At 42.8% G+C, this 20,742-nt stretch overlaps 1 protein-coding gene across 1 annotated transcript in view; it reads right to left on the bottom strand.

Moving 5' to 3' along the window:
• The window catches only part of LOC146856307 (ultra-long-chain fatty acid omega-hydroxylase-like), a 149,030-nt gene that overhangs the window by 121,198 nt on the left and 7,090 nt on the right, over positions 1-20,742 (bottom strand). Inside the window, exons 3-4 of the mRNA XM_085651234.1 lie at positions 7,017-7,100; positions 4,404-4,588 (exon numbers count right to left, since the gene is read on the bottom strand). Coding sequence (XP_085507360.1) covers positions 4,404-4,588; positions 7,017-7,100 — 269 coding nt within the window. The remainder of the gene's footprint in view (positions 1-4,403; positions 4,589-7,016; positions 7,101-20,742) is intronic.

The raw sequence follows: 20,742 nt of genomic DNA on the forward strand, positions 1-20,742 counted from the left end.
GGTGGAGTCCCATGGGGAGGTCTTATTGCCAAGACCAGTATTTCTGTTGTGTCAGAGTACAGCTGCAGGAGTCACTGGCTATTGCATCATTCTGCGATTGCTTTAGCAGGTAAGATTCAGTATTCTCTAGAACTCCAGTTCTGAAGTCTCTGGAACTTTAGCGTTGGGAGGGTAATGCAAAGTCATGGTTGTTGTACTGGTCAGTCGAGGAGATGGTGATGCATCATCTCACAATGTTCCTATGGGTCAATCCTGCAAGTCGCCCGGGTTATTTCATTTTCACTAAGGAATATTTTTGCCTGCTGCAACATCTGTATCCCCCAAAACACTACTAGAACACTGGGCATCTGAAAGTCTTGTTGGTGACAAATATCCACCTGTGATCTTTCCCTGTAAATTAAACCCAGATGTTCACCAGACTAAATTTCTTCTTCTTTCATTGGACATTTTATCATTCAGTGCACTTCGGATCTTGGATAGGGCAATGTCAGCGAAATTCTGTTTCAAATCCCAGGTTTCATTTCAGTTTTACAGAGTTGCACACTCAGAAATCACCTTGTGCGATTCAAACCCTTCAATCAATTGAGGAACCAACCATAGTAAAGTGCTAGTATGCAATGACACCACTGGCCATTGACAAAAGGCCAAACGTCTCAAACAGCACCCCTCTGCTATTGTTCCAAGATTCTGGTTTGTGATATAATTTCATATCCATCTGGTTGAGGTTTGTGCTATATAAATACACACAAAAAAATGATGTTGTTTTCTCTTTTTTCACTTCCAAGATAAACCTTTTCTTGGCACCAGATTGAGAAGCATCCCTTATTCTAGGAAGAACAACATCTTAGAGAGAGAGATTTTTGGTGCAGTCTTTATTCTAGTGTAAAGTCGCCATAGAAGATGGGGTCCCCTATGGTGTGAGAAGCAATGGGCATGCTCTGTGGCAAGGTTGGGCACACCATTCTTTATTATCCCTGGGCACGGGAGCTCAATCACTTTCAGATCAAAGCTTACAAGGTGAAACTATGAAATTGTACAAAAAACAGTAATTGTCTATTTCTCTCCTGTAAAACTCCAATAAAGAGAAGTTCATGATCATCAAGTACATATTATGTCTCCATCAATTCACCTGTCTCATAACTTCCTGAGAACTTTGCAATAATCTTTCCAAATGTTATGCGATAAACTTCTCAAAAAAAAGAAAAAAATCAGATTCAATGAACCAAAAAGAAATGTTTCCTTCATTGAATCCTCTAATATTCCCTAGTGTGATATAGAGCAGTCTGGAGGCTTAGTACCATCCTTAAATCTACAGCTTTATTGCTTCCTTTGCTCTCTATGGCTTTGCAGATTTTGGCTGCCTAGCTGTTGATGTGACTCCAGCTCTCAGAGCAGTTGGTCGCTCTGGTTCCCTTGGTGCTGCTGTTTTATCCTCTTTGTAGTTGTGTTCACAGTAAACCTGCATGATGGTCTTTTATCTTCATGGAGTGGCTAAACCCCTCCTTCTCTTTATTCTAAATTTAAATAATTTCTTTGAAACAAGATCCATAAGATGGATCACATTTGCAAAGCAGGCAGCCAGCAGAAAGCTTTATAACGCAATATAAGATCACTTTAGTAAAGTGTGCTTAGGTATAAAGATTATAAATGCTTCTCTCTAACAAGAATCTGTGCCCGATGCCCTAAATTAGCTACAAATTTGTGCCCAACTGATTGGAACCTCCCAACTATGGACTTATCTCAAACTCACCATCTATCAGCAAAATAATGCAGTTAATACGCTTAGCTGTAAGGTTTTGTAGAAGCTAACATGAGTCTAAACAAAAATTAATCATGTTTCAAACTGAGAAAGGGCACATACTGAGCAATGTCCAGTTTCAGAGAAGACCCGATTTGTTGTCTTGAGAATGTGAAATGATGGAATGCTAGTATTCCTCGACCTGTCCACCATATATGGCACCGTGAATCATAAAAGACTGCTAGAACTCCTGCGAACTATGGGCTGCGGTCCAATATCAGCCCTTAAGTGAATCCAGTCATTTCTATCAGTCCATAGTGAAAAAATTAGAATGGGTTTTACCTCTTCTACGGTGAAGACTGTCGCAGAAGGAGGCTCATCAGAATCCTTGCTGTATTGTGCCTCCTCTTCAGCATTTACATGGGACCACTGGCTCAGCACAAATTCCAGATCTAAATGCACAGATGGCATCCAACTCCATATTCATTTGGGTACCCACAATGAACATCACCAAATCTTCGTCATCTGCTTCTATTGCTAAATGGTTCAAGGATCAAAATCCTTGAAGTGAAAGAATCCTCAAAAACAGCCCTCTATTTAACTGGCCACAGGAATAAGGAGACATTGCAACCGATCCAAACTAGGTTAAAAATCTTGGCTTGTATTTTCTCACAAGTTTATCCTTTAACGATCAAATGAAAACTGTGGATAAAAACAGTAAACTCTACCCCATGAATACTGAGAAGGATGCCTTTGGTCAAGTTCTCTTGGTGATACAGAGACATATTTAGTAGAACAGTATCTAGGGATGGCCATAAAAGAAAGATAGGAAATATAGGAAATTACAGAGACTGCAAAGCCAGGCAACTGGGCTCTGCTTCATTTTTAAAAACACTGGAGCATAGCAGTCCATCTCTCAAAGCATTTCAGTGGATCTTGGAAACCTAGAGACAACATTTTAAACTTCTCTGCAGCATTTTCAAAGCATAGGAGGGCCAGGGCCAAGAATACATACTGGCGCTTTCCTGATTGGTACACCTAGTGAAACCTTGGGGTCCAGCAATGCAAACCTGAACAATAAGTCCAGATTCAACCACAAATTACATGGAAACAGGTCCATTTGTGTCAGAGGGAACTTTGGATTGGGTGGCATTTAGATCTAAAATCCCAACTAAATCTGCTCAACCTAAAACAAAGCCAACTTAAAAAAAATGCTTTCTTTACCATTTTGACACCTCTTGGATTATCCACCACAATAAAATGGACAGGCCCCTTTGAATTCAACTGGATCCTCCAAAGTCCTAGATCTGAATACCCACAAAAACTTCAAGAGCTCTTGCAGACACAATTTCACAGATTGTGTGAAGAGGTCTAGGTTAGCTTTGAAACTCTCAACCAATTTCAAAACTAGTGCTTCAAAATAGCTATTGCCAGAAGGTGCCATTATAGATAACAAACAAACACATAAATACATGGATACATAAATATAAATACATACATACATACCCTGGTTTGATTACATTTTGTGTTGCCATTTGACCCCACCCACCATGATATTCTTATGAAACACTTCCTGCCTGTTGGTATTAGATGTCTGGCACATATTATTTTGTTTTCATGCTGATGTGTATCAAGTAGTCCATTTGCCACCTTATGTCACAGAGCCTTGCTTTTTGACTATTTGGGACTCGGAGGCTCCTTGCTTTGACACAGCTTGACGTTGCCTCATCTTATTCAATGACTCTGTGTGTATTAAATAGTCAAAAAGGGAACTAAGTGAGTCAGTTATGACATTCTAAGATAGTGGGGGGCCTCTATATAATCCTACTCACCTTCTCCCTTACAGCAGAATCTTTACAGTGGCTGAACTTGATTGTATCAGATCTAAACTACAGAAGTGCCTATTACATTGAACCCAGGTCATCCAGAAATCAAAGTGATCTTTTTGCCAAGATCCAACAGATGTATTCCTGCCTTAAGGCTACTGGCAGCTTTTCTCCATCTTCCACTTTGATCAAGGAGCCTAACTATGTTTGCTTAAAGTCCCACAATATCTCATGTACTAGAAGGGCCGTTGCTTATCTCAGCTTTTTCTTTCACTAGGGCTTTGAGTATGCATCCCGGTTGTCCTCCACCCAACTTCTAATTAACTGCTTTTCATAACAAGTTCAAATTCTGTTTGCTTTTTTGCTGTTTTTTTTATAAGGCAAATAATGTGTATGCTTCCTATCTGGCTAATATACAAACATACATTTGTGCCGAGTGACTAGGGTCTCATGGCTTACAGAGTGGGGATTGTTGATGTCCGTGACGGAAACAGGTTTGGGAGCAGGAGTAGCATTTAAAAAGGAGATTGGACCCCAGACATATTGGAGGGCCTTCCTGGCATGTGTAATAAATATAGCCTCTTGGGCTGCAGTCAGATTCACAATGCAGCTGGCAGCATGATGGTGAGACCTTATATCTGAGATCACCATCAATAGTTTCAGAGCTTGGGTGGATTTGGAAGGATCCTCTAGTATATGATATGATTGATCTATCAAGGTCAAGGTGCGGGCACATAACTTCAATAGAAGCATCACACAGACAAAGTGTGTCTTTTTCAACACCATGCTGTCCTTAGCACTAAAAGGCTTACAGAATATCATGTGTAAGACCCTCTTACCAAATCCTGGTGGCTCTTCAACAACAGTAGGGAAGCCCCTTGACTTTGGCAGAAATTCCGGCTGGACTCCCAGACCCTCTCCTCTTCCGAGATGTAGTAGCAGGTCCTATTGGTATATATCCAGTTCTCTGGGCATGGCTCCTGATAGGGAATGGATGTTTCATTGTCTTGTGAAAATTTGACAGCTGGACGGAAAACGGGAAACATCAGTGTTTGATTGTAAAAAACTATATTCACAAATCCATAATTAAGTTGGGCTGCAGACAACGAGAGGCATGACATAGTTAGGTAAATACCAAATCTAATAACCTGAATGAATGTTCTAGGCATTAAGCTTCAGACTTCCTGTTGGGCAATCGAAATTCGAACCGATTAGTCAAAAATTCGAATTATTCATTGGGAATTGCCGTACAAGTCAGTGATCATTCAGAATCCCGATATGTTCGAGAATGTTACATAGCTTGTACATAATGCAACCTTTACCCTCTCAAATGGCATGCTATTGCTTTTAGTGCTAGCAATCTGGTGGCGGATTGGCCCGGTGAGTGAGCGTTCTCATGGGGGATTAGCTTGTGCCACCCCCTAACCTCAACCTGTGTCTGTGTGTCCATACCATAATTAAATTTGTCTTACCTTGTGCGCTTAGATTGTTATTTTACTAGTGTTTATTTCTTGTGCCTTTTATTGAGGTCTCATTTCTGACCATGTGTTCCCACTCCTGCGGTCCATCTTCACCCTGATTGTTGGTTAGCAACACGCAAATCTTCATGAGGGTGTTGGTCTTGCAGGTTACCACCACCCATGCCTATTTGTCTTGGTGTGAGTGATGGGTGTTGTTCTGAGAGGTGCATGGTTCCTTGGTGCTATTCGTACTGGTGTGTAGCTGAATCTGTGTGTTTATCCACTTGATGAAGTTTCTGGGGCTTTCAGTTGCAATGTGTGTGATATGTCATGCTCTTTCCCCCACTTTCCCCAGCTTGTCCCCTACAGTAGTTTAGAAGTTTTGGCCAGAATTATACGCTTATTTCCAAAATCTAAATTCGAATTTCTCACTCTTTTAGCATTCGATTTCCTTAGTCTTTTTCCGATTAATTTTTTTAAAGAATTCAAAGAATTTTAGAAAAGCATTGGTTTCAATGACGTATAACAGCTTATAATATTTTAATATGATATAAATGGTGCAAGTGTAAACATATCGTTTAATACTCAGGATTCCCGAAATATGTTCAGTGCCTCTATGCCCTACTTTGTCTGCATCAGACACCATGCCAGCCCTTATCAAAGACCTCTGCTGGCTCCTGGGGTTATAGCAGAATTAATTTAAACAGAAGGGGTATCACACTACCCTCAACACAAGCATGAGACCTTCAGACTTCATGTGTTTACATGGGAGCTACAGTAGTGGAAACCTTTAGATAGATTATACTCACTGACGCATGTGACATTAGATCCATGGGCCTTGTATGCATTAAAGCTGTCATTGGTCTCCATCTTAAAAAAGCTGTGTGCACTAATTGCCCGCAGTTGCATATGTCTGCAGAATTTAATTAAAGACAAACTGACCATCGCTCTCTATACTTCATGCGTATCCTCAGTAGACATCAAAATAAGGAACTGATTTAGATTTTGGTGGATAGCTACTCAGTCAAAAACTTGAGGAGATATCACGTCCTCCTTATTCCAGTCGCCATAGGATATAATGTGACGTGTATAAGTGGATATGTGAAGGAGTAACCCGTTCACCGAACACTAAATCAGCCCTAAGGCTCTATGGACCACTGTATGAACAAGGCAGCCAAATGCAGAACTCAGTAGATTTCAGACCTGGAAATAGCGCTGAGCTCCTAATGGGAATTGTTAGTGTGTGGATATCCTTTAGGTCTCGCCTACAGACAGCTTTTAGTTGTCTATTGTCAAAGCGCTATTGTGGACCATACCAATAACTGTCAGTGGCCTTTGAGCTAACATAATGCTTACCATTAGGTGGCTTTCTTGTAAATCTCATTGGCTTTCCTTCCTCTTCTTGTGTTTGTCCATGCTGGAGCAAAATTTCTTCGCCATACTTATGACCGTATGACTATTTATGTTATTCCTTTACTTTCAGCACTTTCTGGAAGTGTGTGGTTTCTTGCTCTCTCCTTTGAGGCTGCTCCCCTCCTCAACTTCACCCCCCCCACTTACTCTATGTTGCTTCCTCCATCCCCTCTCCAGCTCGTGCATCGCTTCCCCCACACCAGGGTGTCTGGCTGCTTTTTCTTTCTTTCTGTTTTTTTCTTCTCCCTATCCTCTATTGTTTCCCTTACTCCCGAGGTTGCATCGAGGCACAAGGAAACCCGTGAGGCTCCCTGTAGGTGCGAAAGAGCAGTGAGTGGAGGAAGGCATAGGGGATACACAGTGTGTGCAATATGGGAATCCCTCTCCTGGCTTCCATTCAAGGAAGGAGTGATCCTTCTGAAACCCAGGACTATTTACACTTTTGGGAATAACTTGAAAGGTGGGGGAGAGACAGTGAAAAAGGACAACAGAAACACAGAAGGATTTTCGAGATTCCATGATGTGTTGATGTAACTGTTGAAGGTAAAGAAAATAGAACTTGACTATTACAAATCTTACCTAATGTGATGCCTAGACAAATGCAAATGGAGGAACCGAAGAGGCAAAAAGATATAGGTCTCCGCTTCCCACGTTTCTGGTGAACTGTAAGAGAAGGACATGGCACATGAGAGCTGTTATGTTAAACATTCGGATAAGGAGCAGTTGTTAAACATCTAACTTAGGCCTTCATTACAAGGTAAGGGATTCTGACAATCAATCAACTTTATTTCGGTTCAATGAACCAGACAGGTGCACAGTGCTAAACACTATAAATTAATACAAGCTTAAAAAATATGCATCACAGCTCGTAGCAGTTGAAGTATATAAAACAATTCCAATCATGATACATAGAATAGTCAAAGTGCAGCCACAATACTAAGACCAGAACCAAAGAAATAAAAACCTCAAAAGAAACAAGCATTGGCATAGCCAATAGGTCTCGAGAATAAAAACCTCTTAAGAACCAAGCATTGTCATAGCCAATAGGTCTCGCCTTTGGGACCTTATAAGTATTTAGTTATGCAGCACAATATCCCTGGTGCAACAACATCAACTGTTGCATGGCTAAACACTTATACGTCCCAAAGGCGAGACCTATTGGCTATGCCAATGCTTGTTACGCATTGATTCCTGTGATCCTTTTATGATGAGAACCAGTCAGACTGTGTTATTTAGGATTTCCCGGAAATTGACATAGTTCACCATTTTGAAGGCAGCTGACAACTCAAGCGGATAAGGAGACATGAGATGCCTATATCTAGGATGCGTAGCGCATCATTGCTGTTGCCGTGCTGCCTCTAAGCCTTACTGGAGCCCATCTATAATTTTAGTTTACCTTGACGATTAGTTTAAGTTGGATTTCCAAGCACGAAGGAAAGACTAGGTACTGGGCAAGCGTTAGTGATCTGCACGGTTTGCCCTATTCATTAATTAGTTTTTCTGATTCCAAAGGCAAGACCTGGCTCTTCTGGGATTGCTTGTCAGACCATGCGGACTCTTAAAATCCAGCCCCCCAATCATCACAACTATGATGGTGTGAGCAGCGCATGGATTGGTTTACTGCTCTTCTACGTCCTGGTAATGCTCATCATACCGTTGACGGCTTTCTGCTGCTTTTGTTACCAATAGTAGGTTCTGTTCTGGATAACTTGCACTTACCTGCATTAAGAGTTTGTCTGTTTTATTTATAGACATCATGTTTTTGCATCAGAGAGTGATATAGGTAATCACTAGCATCATCAAAATTTATTGATTATGGACTATTAAATGTGAATTGCCCATATGGTTAAATTATTTAAGGAGAAAATGGACTTTTAAATGTGTGGCTTTCCCCAGCGTAATGGTGTTTGGCCTCTCCTTTTTTTGTTTAGCCTAATTCTTAAGCACTAGATAGGTTGAGTTTTTTTTAACAGAGTGGCACCGGTGTAATACTTCTTTGTAGTGATGTGTAATTGTATTGGTTTCCTTACAGCATTGACTGTAATGTAGATGGTGAGCCCTTTTGACATTTCAATGAGGCCAAGCCCCTGTTGATATGCACACTGTTGTGGCTCGGCACCGCTACTATACCTTATACTGGGAGAAAGTAAAGCATAGAAGTAGAAGGAAAAAGCCTCAGCTGATCCTACTGCCTGGTCAGGAACCCCTTGTGCTTGATAGGCCTGGCCTCTGTCTGGTAGATGCAGTTGAACCTGGGTGGAATAGAATTCTCATTTATTGTTCATAGGATGGGACTGTTTACAAGAATGTAGCCTAAAGCTTGTGGGTGATGGACAGCTTTAAGCACAATGCTGCACACGCATTTGTGATGCCTCTGGGAATGGTGAGGTTCTGGCCATTGGTGACTGCTGATCTTTGAAAGTGGTGCGGCGCAATACCTACTCTGAAAATTAATGAGTGAGGGAGTAAAGGGTGCAAGCTGAGTTATCTCCAGGGTAATGCAGGGGTTTTCTTGTAAAACGAGATCCAATGGTTCATTTTATAGCACATTTTCAGACAAGGTGCAAAGAATCACTCCAAATAGGCCACGGTCAGTGTTTCACCAAGAATAGGCATAATACTGCTGTGCATGGCCCCAGAATGTCTTGCATCACCACCACCTATGCCAGGACCAGGAGCCGACCTGCATTTTCACGTGCACATGCAAGCGTGCAAACCCATGAACACAAGCATTTACAAACACACTCTTGCGTGCACGCTTACAGAATTTAAGTAGGGTTTTTTTTTTTTACTTCTTCCTGCTGTGTGGGTCTCGATTAAACCTCTCCTCAGCCACCAGTGCTCATGAACACTCTGGGCACACAGCTCCCTCTTGGCAAAACTTCACACTGCATGGACGACTCCAGGTGCCTCGAGCACAGGATTGACCGCGCAGGGGGTCTGGTTATCCCAGGCATTGTCCGTCACTCTTTGTAAGTGTGACTCTGGGCACTGCCATTGGTAAGAGCGCTGTCATGCAGTGCTCCATAGAGAGCTGCGAGGCCCTTGTAGCGCCAAGACGCCACGGCATTCGAGCGCTTTATTAACACATATCCTATCATATCCTATCCTATCCTTGTGAACACCCGCCTCCACTCAGTCAGCTTGCGCGTTGCAGGATGGCAGTGTGTGCTTTGTCAACCAAGATATGAGCAGTTTGTACATGTTTGTATTATTGTCACTCAGAGTCTCAAGCTGAATGGTGCTGCTTCGGACTCTGGGACTACCATAGGACAAAAGAGAGGCGAAGCAAAGCCCTAATGCAGTCAAGAACTACACTTGTACTCCTCGCTATAATGCATTATAAGGAACAAATGTAAGCTATACAAAGTGGGAGAAGAGAACACGTGAAACCACTCCAATGCATAGTCCCCACAGCAGGTTCTGCTACTAATACATACAGACAGTCTTTGAATTTGTACTGACCACAAGTACATCAAACCTGTATTTAAGAAAAACTTAATAATTTACTTTTATATAGTGATTCGTGTCAGTTTATGTATTTTGAAGGACTGTAAATAAAAGCTGTTAGTACATCCAAATTCCACTGTGCTCCGTGTTTAAACTCTTCTCAAAGGCTGACTTGGCCTTGCATGGATTCCGGTTCATGACCCACTGGTCACATCCGATGTCAGCAGTGAGCATTAATCTCTCTTGTCTTCTGCAAAGGTTCGACCATGAATGCAGGTATATGTGTCTCAAATCGAGGTTCTGCATGTTGTCTTGCAAGGGATGCACTGACACTCATGCAGCTAACATGAGATCAGTGCCTATGATGCTTGTGGGTGTCTGCTAAGGGGTTTATGGCCGATGTAGAGTTTCACGTGAGGCAACATTTAGTCTTGAATGCCGACATCTGCTAGCTGCTGTTACTAACAAGAAGCTGCTGTGCAAGCCAGGGCTGAAGAGACTAATTTTAATCAATGGTGACAGGTTCTAGTCCTTCTAAACGCTCTTTGAGGGAATTATGCATATGACCAGGGTTCATATTTCTAGAGTGCCCGACTGCAACTATGCATCAATGTGGGACTCTTTGTAAATGTTTTCATTACATCTACATCCTAGCTTTGTGTTCTAAAGTGATGTGACGTTTGGGGCAACATAGCAGAACACAGACTACGATGCACTTGTTCTTGTTCCGATGCTGCTTTGCAAATGAGGAATAAAGTATGTACATTTTAATACAAGTTCATATCGGCGCATCTGGGAGCATTTTCGAAAAATCTGTTGCAAGCGACCAAAATGGATTTACTGTGAGACTGCGGAAAGCAATGACCGAAGTAAAACCGAGCTTCTCGAGCTACCTTTTTAAATGAGTCACTGTTGGGCCACCGTAAACCTGACCTGGGGCAGGTTTGCCGGTGTGAGCACAGCCAGTAAATATCTGGGCAGGAGGCGCATCTCTTCGGATGAAATACCTGCCTTTAGTGAATGGCATTGCCAGACCTCAACCTGCTTCTGCATTGAAAGCACAGTCACTGTCATCCGTCGTTCTGACAGTAAACATTGTATACAGACGGCCTTATGCTAGAATATTCTGTACAAAATCTTTTCTCTAGTGGGTGTGAAAAGGAAGGAGCAAAAGCCCTGGAGTGACCTGGTAATTCGCAAAGAGGCCTCTGGCGTACAGTGTCTGGTCATGCTTGTTTTCATAGGCGCCATGCAACACAACTATGACACTATATCTCGTTATGGGAATTAAGGGCCATAAAAAGGTAATACCTGCATAATGATGGTTTCAGCTTGCTGAGGCAGTTCTGAGTGCCCTCACATGAATATGATCGGCCTGACGACTACCTGGCCCTTAATCGGACTTCCGATCAGGAGGACGGGTGCTGATAAATTGCCCAAGTAATCCGTTTTAAACAGTAGAACAAAAATGTTTAAGTGATCCTGTACATCAGAGGGGCACAGCCCTGTTGCCCCCAAGAGTAGCCGCCATTGGTTCAGACCCTTTTGCATTTTGTTCTCTCCTGTCCTCCAGTAGGGAGATTGAGGAGGGTCTGGCTTAAACCTAATTTGAAACAAGCATTGGCCACGTGGCCGTGAAAATGACGCGCCCGCGAAACAGATCGCGATCGCGCGCTGCGAGCGATGCGCTTAATGAGCATGATGAGGAAAGCCAGATGGCACCTCTGCTTGTAAGCCCGTGCCCGCGCGCGCAACCGCAAGCTTAAGACCACGAAAAGGGTGTGGTAGCATTTTCTGAAGCCCACTTACTAAAAGTCTCGCCTAACAGCGCATACGCTGGCTCAGGCGAGACCTAAAAACTCCTCAAAAATGGGCTCCTTAAGGGACCGCTATGTCTCCCAGGTTATCAGTATCGTTTTCTAGTATGGGCAGCTCAAAACGACTCACTGAGATAGGTGGGAAAAGAATGTGCACTTACAATGTTTAAGAATATAAAAAATGTAAAACAAAACTTAAATAGGTGTCAATAAACTGGTGCATGTCTCTTGCAATTAAACCTCATCAAGAGGATTTAATCGATTCATCAAGCGATTCATAGTAGCACATAATCAAATACACAGCAATTTAAGATGGAAGTACACTCATAAGTATTATAAAATCAACCCTAATTGAATATCATGTTCAGGCAAAATAAAACATTTGGCCATGCCATCATCATGCCCTAAATAGACACATTACTAGCTTATGAGAACAATTTCTTCAGAGTGCAAACAAGAGTTTACACAGGAATCAAAACTAAAAGTTGTGTGATAATTAGCACACCTTAACAGTTTTTCCCAAATACGAGGGGGGGTGGGGGGCATAAAAGAGGCAAAACATGCAGAATTTAGTTTGTTAGATACACATTTTGCCTTTTATGCATTATTTTGAAGTTATCAACTTCTAAATATTTCTTCCAATTTGTATTGGGACATTCACAGATGGCTTATTAAACATGTATACAAAAGGAAGCGTGTTAATTTCAGGGCAAAACGCAGTGTTTCAGTCATCGGGTAGAGTTCAAAGGAGAGACCAATTTAGACGAATTCACCTTAGAGCAACAATCCACAGCAGCAAATATCACAACTTAAAAAGTTCTCATTGAACACACAATTCTCTTTACTTAATAAATCAACATATTCAAACTTAGCACCAATGAAATATCAACACTAAAATACATTTACCATCGGAAGATACTGCTTAATATCAATATTTTACCAAAATAACCAGAGTGGGCAGTTTAAAATATAATGAACAAGAAAACATATATTTTCCAAGGAGGCTGCTGACGCTTTGCACCTTTTGCAGTCAGCAGCAAGATGCGGTTAAGTTCTGAAGTGCCTTGCCTTGTTTCTAATTCCTAAAGCTTGTGCTGGGAGTTATTTAAAAGCATAAAAACTGATGGGAGCTCCTAGCATAAAAGAAACATGAATGCAAGTTTGCACTGAGCAAACCCCTGTTACCTAGCTTGGATTTCATTATTCATGTCCTCAATTCTTTGTAACATTTACAAAAGAACATGTAAGCATCCAAGATTCAAAATCAATGTTAGCAAATAGCTTTCGGCAATCGGCTTTGTCTATGTTTTTAGCCATTTTGAACAGCAGCTTGGCTGTTGTGCAGCATGGCTGAAAGTTTAAAAGAAAAATAAAGACTTGCCAAGTTATAGCACTTTTTTTAGGCCTCGCCTGAGCCAGCGCATGCGCTGCTCAGCGAGGCTTTAGTAAGGACTTCCGACTGTGTTTATTTTTTTGCTGACAGCCTATTGGCTTTTGCGTGCGTCTTTCTAAGAAAGACAGCACGCAATTAGGCAAAGGCGGGTTTTTGTCCCACCTTTTCTTAGAATGTTGACGCCTACGGCCTAGACCTTGCGGTTAAGCGCAGAGGCACACAGTGTGCCATCTGCTTCGGGTCACATTTCAAAGCTTGGTTATCGTCGCTTTCACTTTCGCGGCCGCATTCTTACAGCGCGCACACCACTCGCGGGACATTGCAGCAGCCTTCCTCGCATCCCACAGCATTTTGCCTGCGGGAGCGAGCAGCTGCAGTGCCTCCTTGTCTGCATGGTATTCAGGAAAACTGGTCTATACATCGCTGTGGGTGCTACTTTGTGTTAGTTTCCATCAATTGTAGTCTCCTACGGATGAGAGCATACTGGTACGCGCCCATTAAGGTCTTCAGTGGACTAAACTAGGTTAGATAAACCCTCACTGTGGGACGATCTTGAAGCGTTGATGCCCAGCACACTTAACAAGGGCTACGAGGTGACTGTGAAGGCCCAAGGTTTGCAGTGACTTAAATTTACATGCACTTATTTTGTCTGAAAGGGCTAGTGCTGCACCTAATATCTGGTTGCAATGTTTAAAATGGGACAGTATGGACACGTCTTCATACTGAGTATTCCGTGATACCTGCAGTTAGTAAGTACCTGCGCTTTTTATTTCCATTTCAAGCTATGATTGTATGAACACGCGGTGCCTGGGAAGGAATAGTTGCAGCAGAGATGATCCCCCGCTCGCCTCCCAAACACACACAGCTTTATAGACGCGCATTTCACCTTTCCAGTTGCTAAGAGGAAAGAATACAAGAACCTGCAGTGAAGCAGCAGTAAACGACCAGTGGTAGAGTTTAATACAACTTGGCACATTGGTCATTAAACATAAAAAGTGAATGGTCAGTCTACTTCTGCCCACGTTGTCCCTTGGTCGTGGCTAAAGGCTACGATTCAGTTTCTGGGTTCTTCAACACCGCAAATTATGCTGAACTGTGGAGTCATAAGCCAATTTGGTAGATCAATACGTTTCTATACTGTTGCGCCCCCGCATTCCAATGTACAACTCGGAGAGCTGATACAACGGCGCTTTCACTGTCAAGATATTGAACCTTCACATGTTTCGGTTTTCACAAGGGCTCAGGAGATGAGGTGGGAGTCCTTGAGAGACATCCTAACGTCACTGTGGTGCCCACAAGTGTCTCAGAGTTGTCGGGCGACGGACATTGGCACTTGCGTCTTTACCCACTTGAATCCCTCGTGCATGCTTAATACTTTAGATGCCTCACCGGATTTTACAGACGGTCGAATCCAGCACACAAGTGAGGTGATCGCCTGCTAATGGCACCAACACGCTTCTCGCGAGAACTCCGTGATTTCCTACTCTGCGACTTTCAAAATCTGCTTTCTCAATTAGCCACCTCGCCCCGGTCCTCAGGTTCTGCAAGATGACTCAGATAGTTAAACTCTTGCTGCTGAAATCTTTTGGGGTTTACAGGTTGCGAGTTTGAATAACAGCAAAACCAGCTCAGCTTTCTACCCTTTTTAGAGCTGCAAAATGAGTAGGATTCAAAGGGGTAACAATACCACCTGTTATAAACAGCGCTTTGAAATGGCAGAAGTGCAGTATGAAGCGCTTCATTAAACACGTTGTTAATATTTGCAGCAGCAGTTTTGTAAATATAAAATGGATGCAATGTTTCATTTGGCCTCATCTCCAACATTACCGATGCCAGAAATGTAGACAAACTTCCAAAGTTAGAAATCAGGAAGTGAAAGACTGAAGTGCTCAAAATATCTTTTTCAGCTGTGGAACTTCCGACATATTCTTAAACTGGCTGCAGGCCAGGCCCTTCACAGGAGCGTCCCCCTGAGCTGGTTTGTCATTTTCGTGTTATATATACCATGTTCTAATGGACACTGCTTGGCTGTCCACAAAACGGAGACCTCCCTGGTGTCCTGGCCCCTCCCCTGCAGGACTAGATTCAACCTCTCACGTCAGCTGACCTTTGGATACATTCTGAAGCGCATGTTATAGTCTCACGGTCCTCACACCAATGCGCCAGTGTCTTGCCCTTAGGAGGGATTTGCACAATTATAATGCTGATGAGTGAACTTCTCAAAGGAGCCACAATTGTCCACTTAATTTTGTTACCTTTCCACAATGTCAACAGTGAGGTGAAAATTCATGCAAAAACAAAAAAATGCAGATTTCATTAGAAAACGTTTACAAGAAACATTTCTGGTGAGCGTAATTTCATGACAAACTCTACTATTAGATTTGATTGCCTGATTTTTTAATGCCACCCACGTGAACTTCAGCTTTTAAAACAAGCATTTGCAATGCAATAGGTCTCGCATTTACGCAAGCTTGAGCTATTGGCATTGTAAATAACAATGCCTTTAATTTATGTTTTAGAAACCAAAACATAAATAAAAGGTATTGTCATTTACAATGGCAATAGCTCAAACTTGTGTACATGCGAGGCCTATTGCATTGCAAATGCTTGTATTAATCCTTGCCAAAAAAAGCAAATGTCAAACCTAATGGCTTTGCCAGTGCGTGTTTGGCACACAACTAACTAACTGACTGACTGACTGACTCTCACTGACTGACTGACTCTCTCACTCTCACTCACTGACTGTCTCTCTCTCATTCACTGACTGACTCTCTCACTCTCACTGACTGTCTGACTCTCACTCTCACTGACTCTCTCACTCTCACTCACTGACTGACTCTCACAATCTCACTGACTGACTCTCACTGACTGACTCACTCTCACTGACTGACTCACTCTCTCACTGACTGACTGACTCTCTCTCACTGACTGACTGACTGACTCTCCCACTCTCACTGACTGACTCACTCTCACTAACTGACTCTCTCACTCTCACTGACTGACTGACTCTCTCACTCTCACTGACTGACTGACTCTCTCTCTCACTGACTGACGGACTCTCTCAATGACTGACTGAGTCTCTCACTCTCACTAACTGACAAACTGACTGACTGACTGACGGACCTTCACCCTCCTGTTATTTATGCCCCCCCATAACAACAAAAACCATAACAAGCAGCCATTGGGACAGGCAGATACAAGTTGCCAACCTTGAAAGGACAAAAAAGACCGAGACATTATTTATTATTAATACTTTTCAATATGGTCGTTCAGTTGTACATAATGCTTTCTTGGTCATATCTAAGGTAACAAAAATGCTTCTGACACTTCTTTATTATAACTTTTCAGCATGCTGCAGACTTTTATACAGCACAGCTTAAAGACATAGGCAAAGTCAATATCTCTGGCTAAACACTTATAAGTTTCCAAAAGCGAGACCTTTTGGCTATGCCAATGCTTGTTTGTTTTTTATAGCAGAAAAACAATCTTGGGTTTTGTCTTCATGGCAGCAAGGCCAAGCCTAATAACATCAATAAACAGAGAGGTGCCAATGCTGCACTTTTTTCAAAAGAAGTTTAATCACGGTGTATTGAATAAAACAATACCACTGTCAACTACTTTTTCAGTTGGATTTAATCCAAAACGCTCTTTCACGAACTACATTAGTTCTCTATCGCAAATATTTATTCAAAAAACTAAAATCAACCAACATTTTCAAAGTGAACTGCTTTTTCTCGCACAACCTACAACCGGATTTATTTCATACCTTTAGACATTGCACATTCCTCATTCATTTGCACAACACACCCATTCGTATCTGTCAATCATCCACAATTACACCCTACACTCACTGGTCAATCACACTATTTGCGCAACATATATATCAAATTAACATTTGAACAAAACCATAGTTAAATTCGACGAATGAACAAGAAGGCCATCAAAAAACATCAATTAATCACAATTGTGAAAGCTACACTCTGTTTTTTGTTTTGAAAGTAAATAGATTGCCCTAAGACGACAAGGTCTACGCGTTTCGAATCCCTCCTCTTGCGGGGATTCTCATCAGGACCAATAATAGCTGAAACTAAATGCTTGCAAAGGCACCAATGGTGTTTCAACAAAACACTCGACTTGGAACCACTGGGGGTGGTAAAGAATCAATTCTTTGGGTTGAATGAATGTATCTTTTCTAAAAGTTTGTGTTCGTCAAGAAGGCTTAGTCATAGACCTCGGGATAGACTTGCCTCGATGGTCTTTACGGAGAAGGAATCACTCGCGGAACCCAAGACTTGCGGTAAGACGCCCGTCTTAACGCAAGTCTTGGGTTCAAACAAGCAAACAAACAAGCATTGGCAAAGCCACTAGGTTCCGCCTACATGAGAACTATTGGCTTCGCCAATGTCTTTCAGACATATTGTACAGCAGTGTGGCTGCTGTTCAGCATGGCTAAAAGTTAGTGGTGTGGAAAAGTCTGTCAGACAGGAGAGTGGCATAAAGACAAGTGGCATAGAGGAGGTGGAGTAGAGAGGTTAGAGTGGTATCGAGTGACATGGAGTGGAGTTGCATAGAGTATCGTGGAGTGGCATAGAGTACAGTGCCATAGAGTGGAATGGTGTAGGGAGAGTGGCATAGGGTAGAGTTGCATGGCTAAAGTGGAGAGGCGTGCAGTAGAGTGGCATACAGTGCAGTGGCATAGAGTATAGTGCATAGAGTAGAGTGACGTAGAGTACCATAGAGTGAAATGGAGTGGCATAGATTAGAGTGGTGAGAGCAGAGTGGGATAAAGTTGTGTGGTGTAGAGGGGCATACGGTAGAGTGGTGTGATGTAAAGTGGCACTGTGTGGAGTGCAGTGGAATAGTGAGGAGTGGTGTGGAGTGGAGTGACGTAGAGTGGTGCAGACTTGTGTGCAGTCGGGTGGAGTTGCATAGAGTGCATAGAGTAGAGTGGCATAGAGCAGAGTGTTATGAATTTGATTGGTATAGAGTGGAGTAGAATAGGATGGTGTAAAACAGAGCAGCATAGAGTGGGGCGGAATAGAGTAGAGTGGTTTGGAGTACTGTGACATGTAGTAGCGTGGAGTGGCATAGAGTAGAGTGGTACAGAGTAGAGTGCCATTGTGTGGAGTGGCACAGAGTGTCAGAATACAGTGTCATAGAATAGAATGGAGTTGCGTAGAGTGGTGTAGCGAGGCATAGAGTGGAGTGGAGAGGCGTAAAGTGGCATAGAGTAGAGTGGAATAGAACAGAGTGGCAAAGAGTGGGGTGACGTGGAATAGAGTGGCATCTAGTAGAGTAGCATGGAGTAGGTGGAAGTAGAGTGGAGTGGCATAGACTAGAGTGGCAGAAAGTGCTGTAGAGTGGAGTAGAATAGAGTGCAGTAGGCTGGCATTGTGTGGAGTGGTGTAGAGTTGAGTGGTGTAGAGTAGAGTGGCGTGGAGTAGAGTGGAGTGGTGTGGCACAGAATAGAGTGGTGTGGAGTAGAACGGCCTGGAATAGAGTGGCAGAAAGCATTGTGGAGTAGAGTGGCATATATTGGGGTGGAGTAGGGTGGAGTAGAGTGGATTGGCGAAGAGTGGCTTAGAGTAGCATAGAGTAGAATGGCATGTAGTGGCATAGAGTGACAGAGTAGCATACAGAAGAGTGGCAAAGAGTGGTATGGCACAGAGTGGTGTAGAGTGGCCTATAGTAGAGTGGTATAGAGTGGTGTAGAGTGGAGTGGTGTAGATTGGAGAGGCATAGAGTACTGTAGAGTGGCATTAGGTGGAGCTGAGTGGCACAGACTAGAGTGACGTAGTGCTAAGTGGAGTGGCGTAGAGTAGAGTAAAATGGCGTACAGTTGAATGGAATAGAGTAGAGTGGTGCAGAGTGGAATGACAGAGTGAGTGAAGTGGTGCCCATTGGGGTCACGTAGAGTAGAGCAGCGTAGAGTACAGTGGTGTAGGGTGGAGCAGTGTAGAGTGGAGTAGCGTAGAGAAGTGTAGTTGTGAGTGTAAGTAACTAAAGTATCAATAGAGATGGCAGATAGGGTGAAAGCAACATAAATAAGAAGCCAAATGCCTGTGTTGAAAGCAAGAAAGCACATCGCAAATCCAGCAATAATATTGAAACGCTTATGAAATTTAAAAAAGTGCAATGCAAAAAGACGAGAAAGAACACACATACTTGGTCTATGCACCAGAAAGCAGCGAACAAAACAAAGGAATGGAAGCATACAGGAGCTAAGCATTTGAAAGATTGTAAATGATAGTGATGGCGAAAACAACTAATGGTATGCAGTGGGAGGTTGGTAAGCCCACTGAATTGTAAACAAGACGAGTCACAGCACAGCATAAGCACTGTGTAGGTGAGACCTATAAAGAGCTGAAAAATACCCTGCATGCAAAATGGTGTCGGCTAAGCAGGAATAGGTGAAGGTATTGCAGATGTGGGCTTGTTGAAGTACAATATATACAATATCATATGCTGGGGCTATTTGACAGCCATGATGTGTGGGTGTGGCAGACAGTAGCTGCCATTGTAAACACATAATGATTGCTTTTTCAGTTACTATATCCAGGGGAAGTGAGTCCTTAAGATGCCACCATTTGATGGTGCCAAATTACAAGTAAACTGATCGCCTTTAAATTAGTACAGGGGAGAGATCCAGCAGTAAATTATATTTTGCATACAGAGCCCAACATACTTGGACTGCTCATTACTTTGTCAGTAGCACATCCAAACCTCCTATTTAAATGGTACTTCACATAATAATAATAATAATAATAATAATAATAATAATAAGTGATCCTTCATATAGTGCCAACAACTACAGTTTTGTTATTTTGTGGCATTGTAAATATCTGGTGCTACTATTAACCAAGCTCTATGGTACTTCTTTGGTCTTCCTACAATGAAGAAAAGCTAAGAATCAAATGTATGACGTGATGGTTACACACAAATGTCAGCAGTGAGTTCTTGTCTCACAGAACCATCTCTACAGCTCCATCTCATGACCTCCTGGCCGCACCATTGCCCTCTTGGGAACATCAAACTCGGTTTTATCGGCTGGTAATTCAGTCTGGTTAAATTGCATCATTCTTTGGCTGCAACAGCAGCCAAGCCTCGTCCCCTACGCCCCGCTGATCATTTTCTGAGGCATAGGGGAGCATTCAGTGCTCTCCCCAGCAAGATGTAACACCTCTCCCTTCTACTCTCCGCTCCCCTCCTACTCCGACCCATCCAGAAGCCCCTTCACCGATTTACCACCTTCTTTATAGAGGTGGTAAACCCGGGTCTCAGTGATCGTCTACCGCAGAGGTATCAAGCATTGGAAGGCTGGGTTCTACTCAGATTTTCAGAATACCCATATAACCATTTACATTAAAAACAAGCATTGGCATAGCCAATAGGTCTCGCCTTTGGGACCTTATAAGTGTTTAGCCATGCAACAGTTGCATAACTAAATACTTATAAGGTCCCAAAAGCGAGACCTATTGGCTATGCAAAGCGGCCGTGCGGCCGTGAAAGTGAAAGTGAAACCGAAAGTAATCGTGGTAAAGCACGGCACGCGCGCCCGCACACATGCACTGTGGCTCTAGGCTGGCCTGGTAGCACTTTTTGGAGCGCTCTCAATAAGTGTCGCCAGACCAGCGCATGCCCTGGG

The sequence above is a fragment of the Triturus cristatus genome, chromosome 4_1 (assembly GCF_964204655.1).
Source record: "Triturus cristatus chromosome 4_1, aTriCri1.1, whole genome shotgun sequence".
In the NCBI taxonomy this organism is placed as follows: domain Eukaryota; kingdom Metazoa; phylum Chordata; class Amphibia; order Caudata; family Salamandridae; genus Triturus; species Triturus cristatus.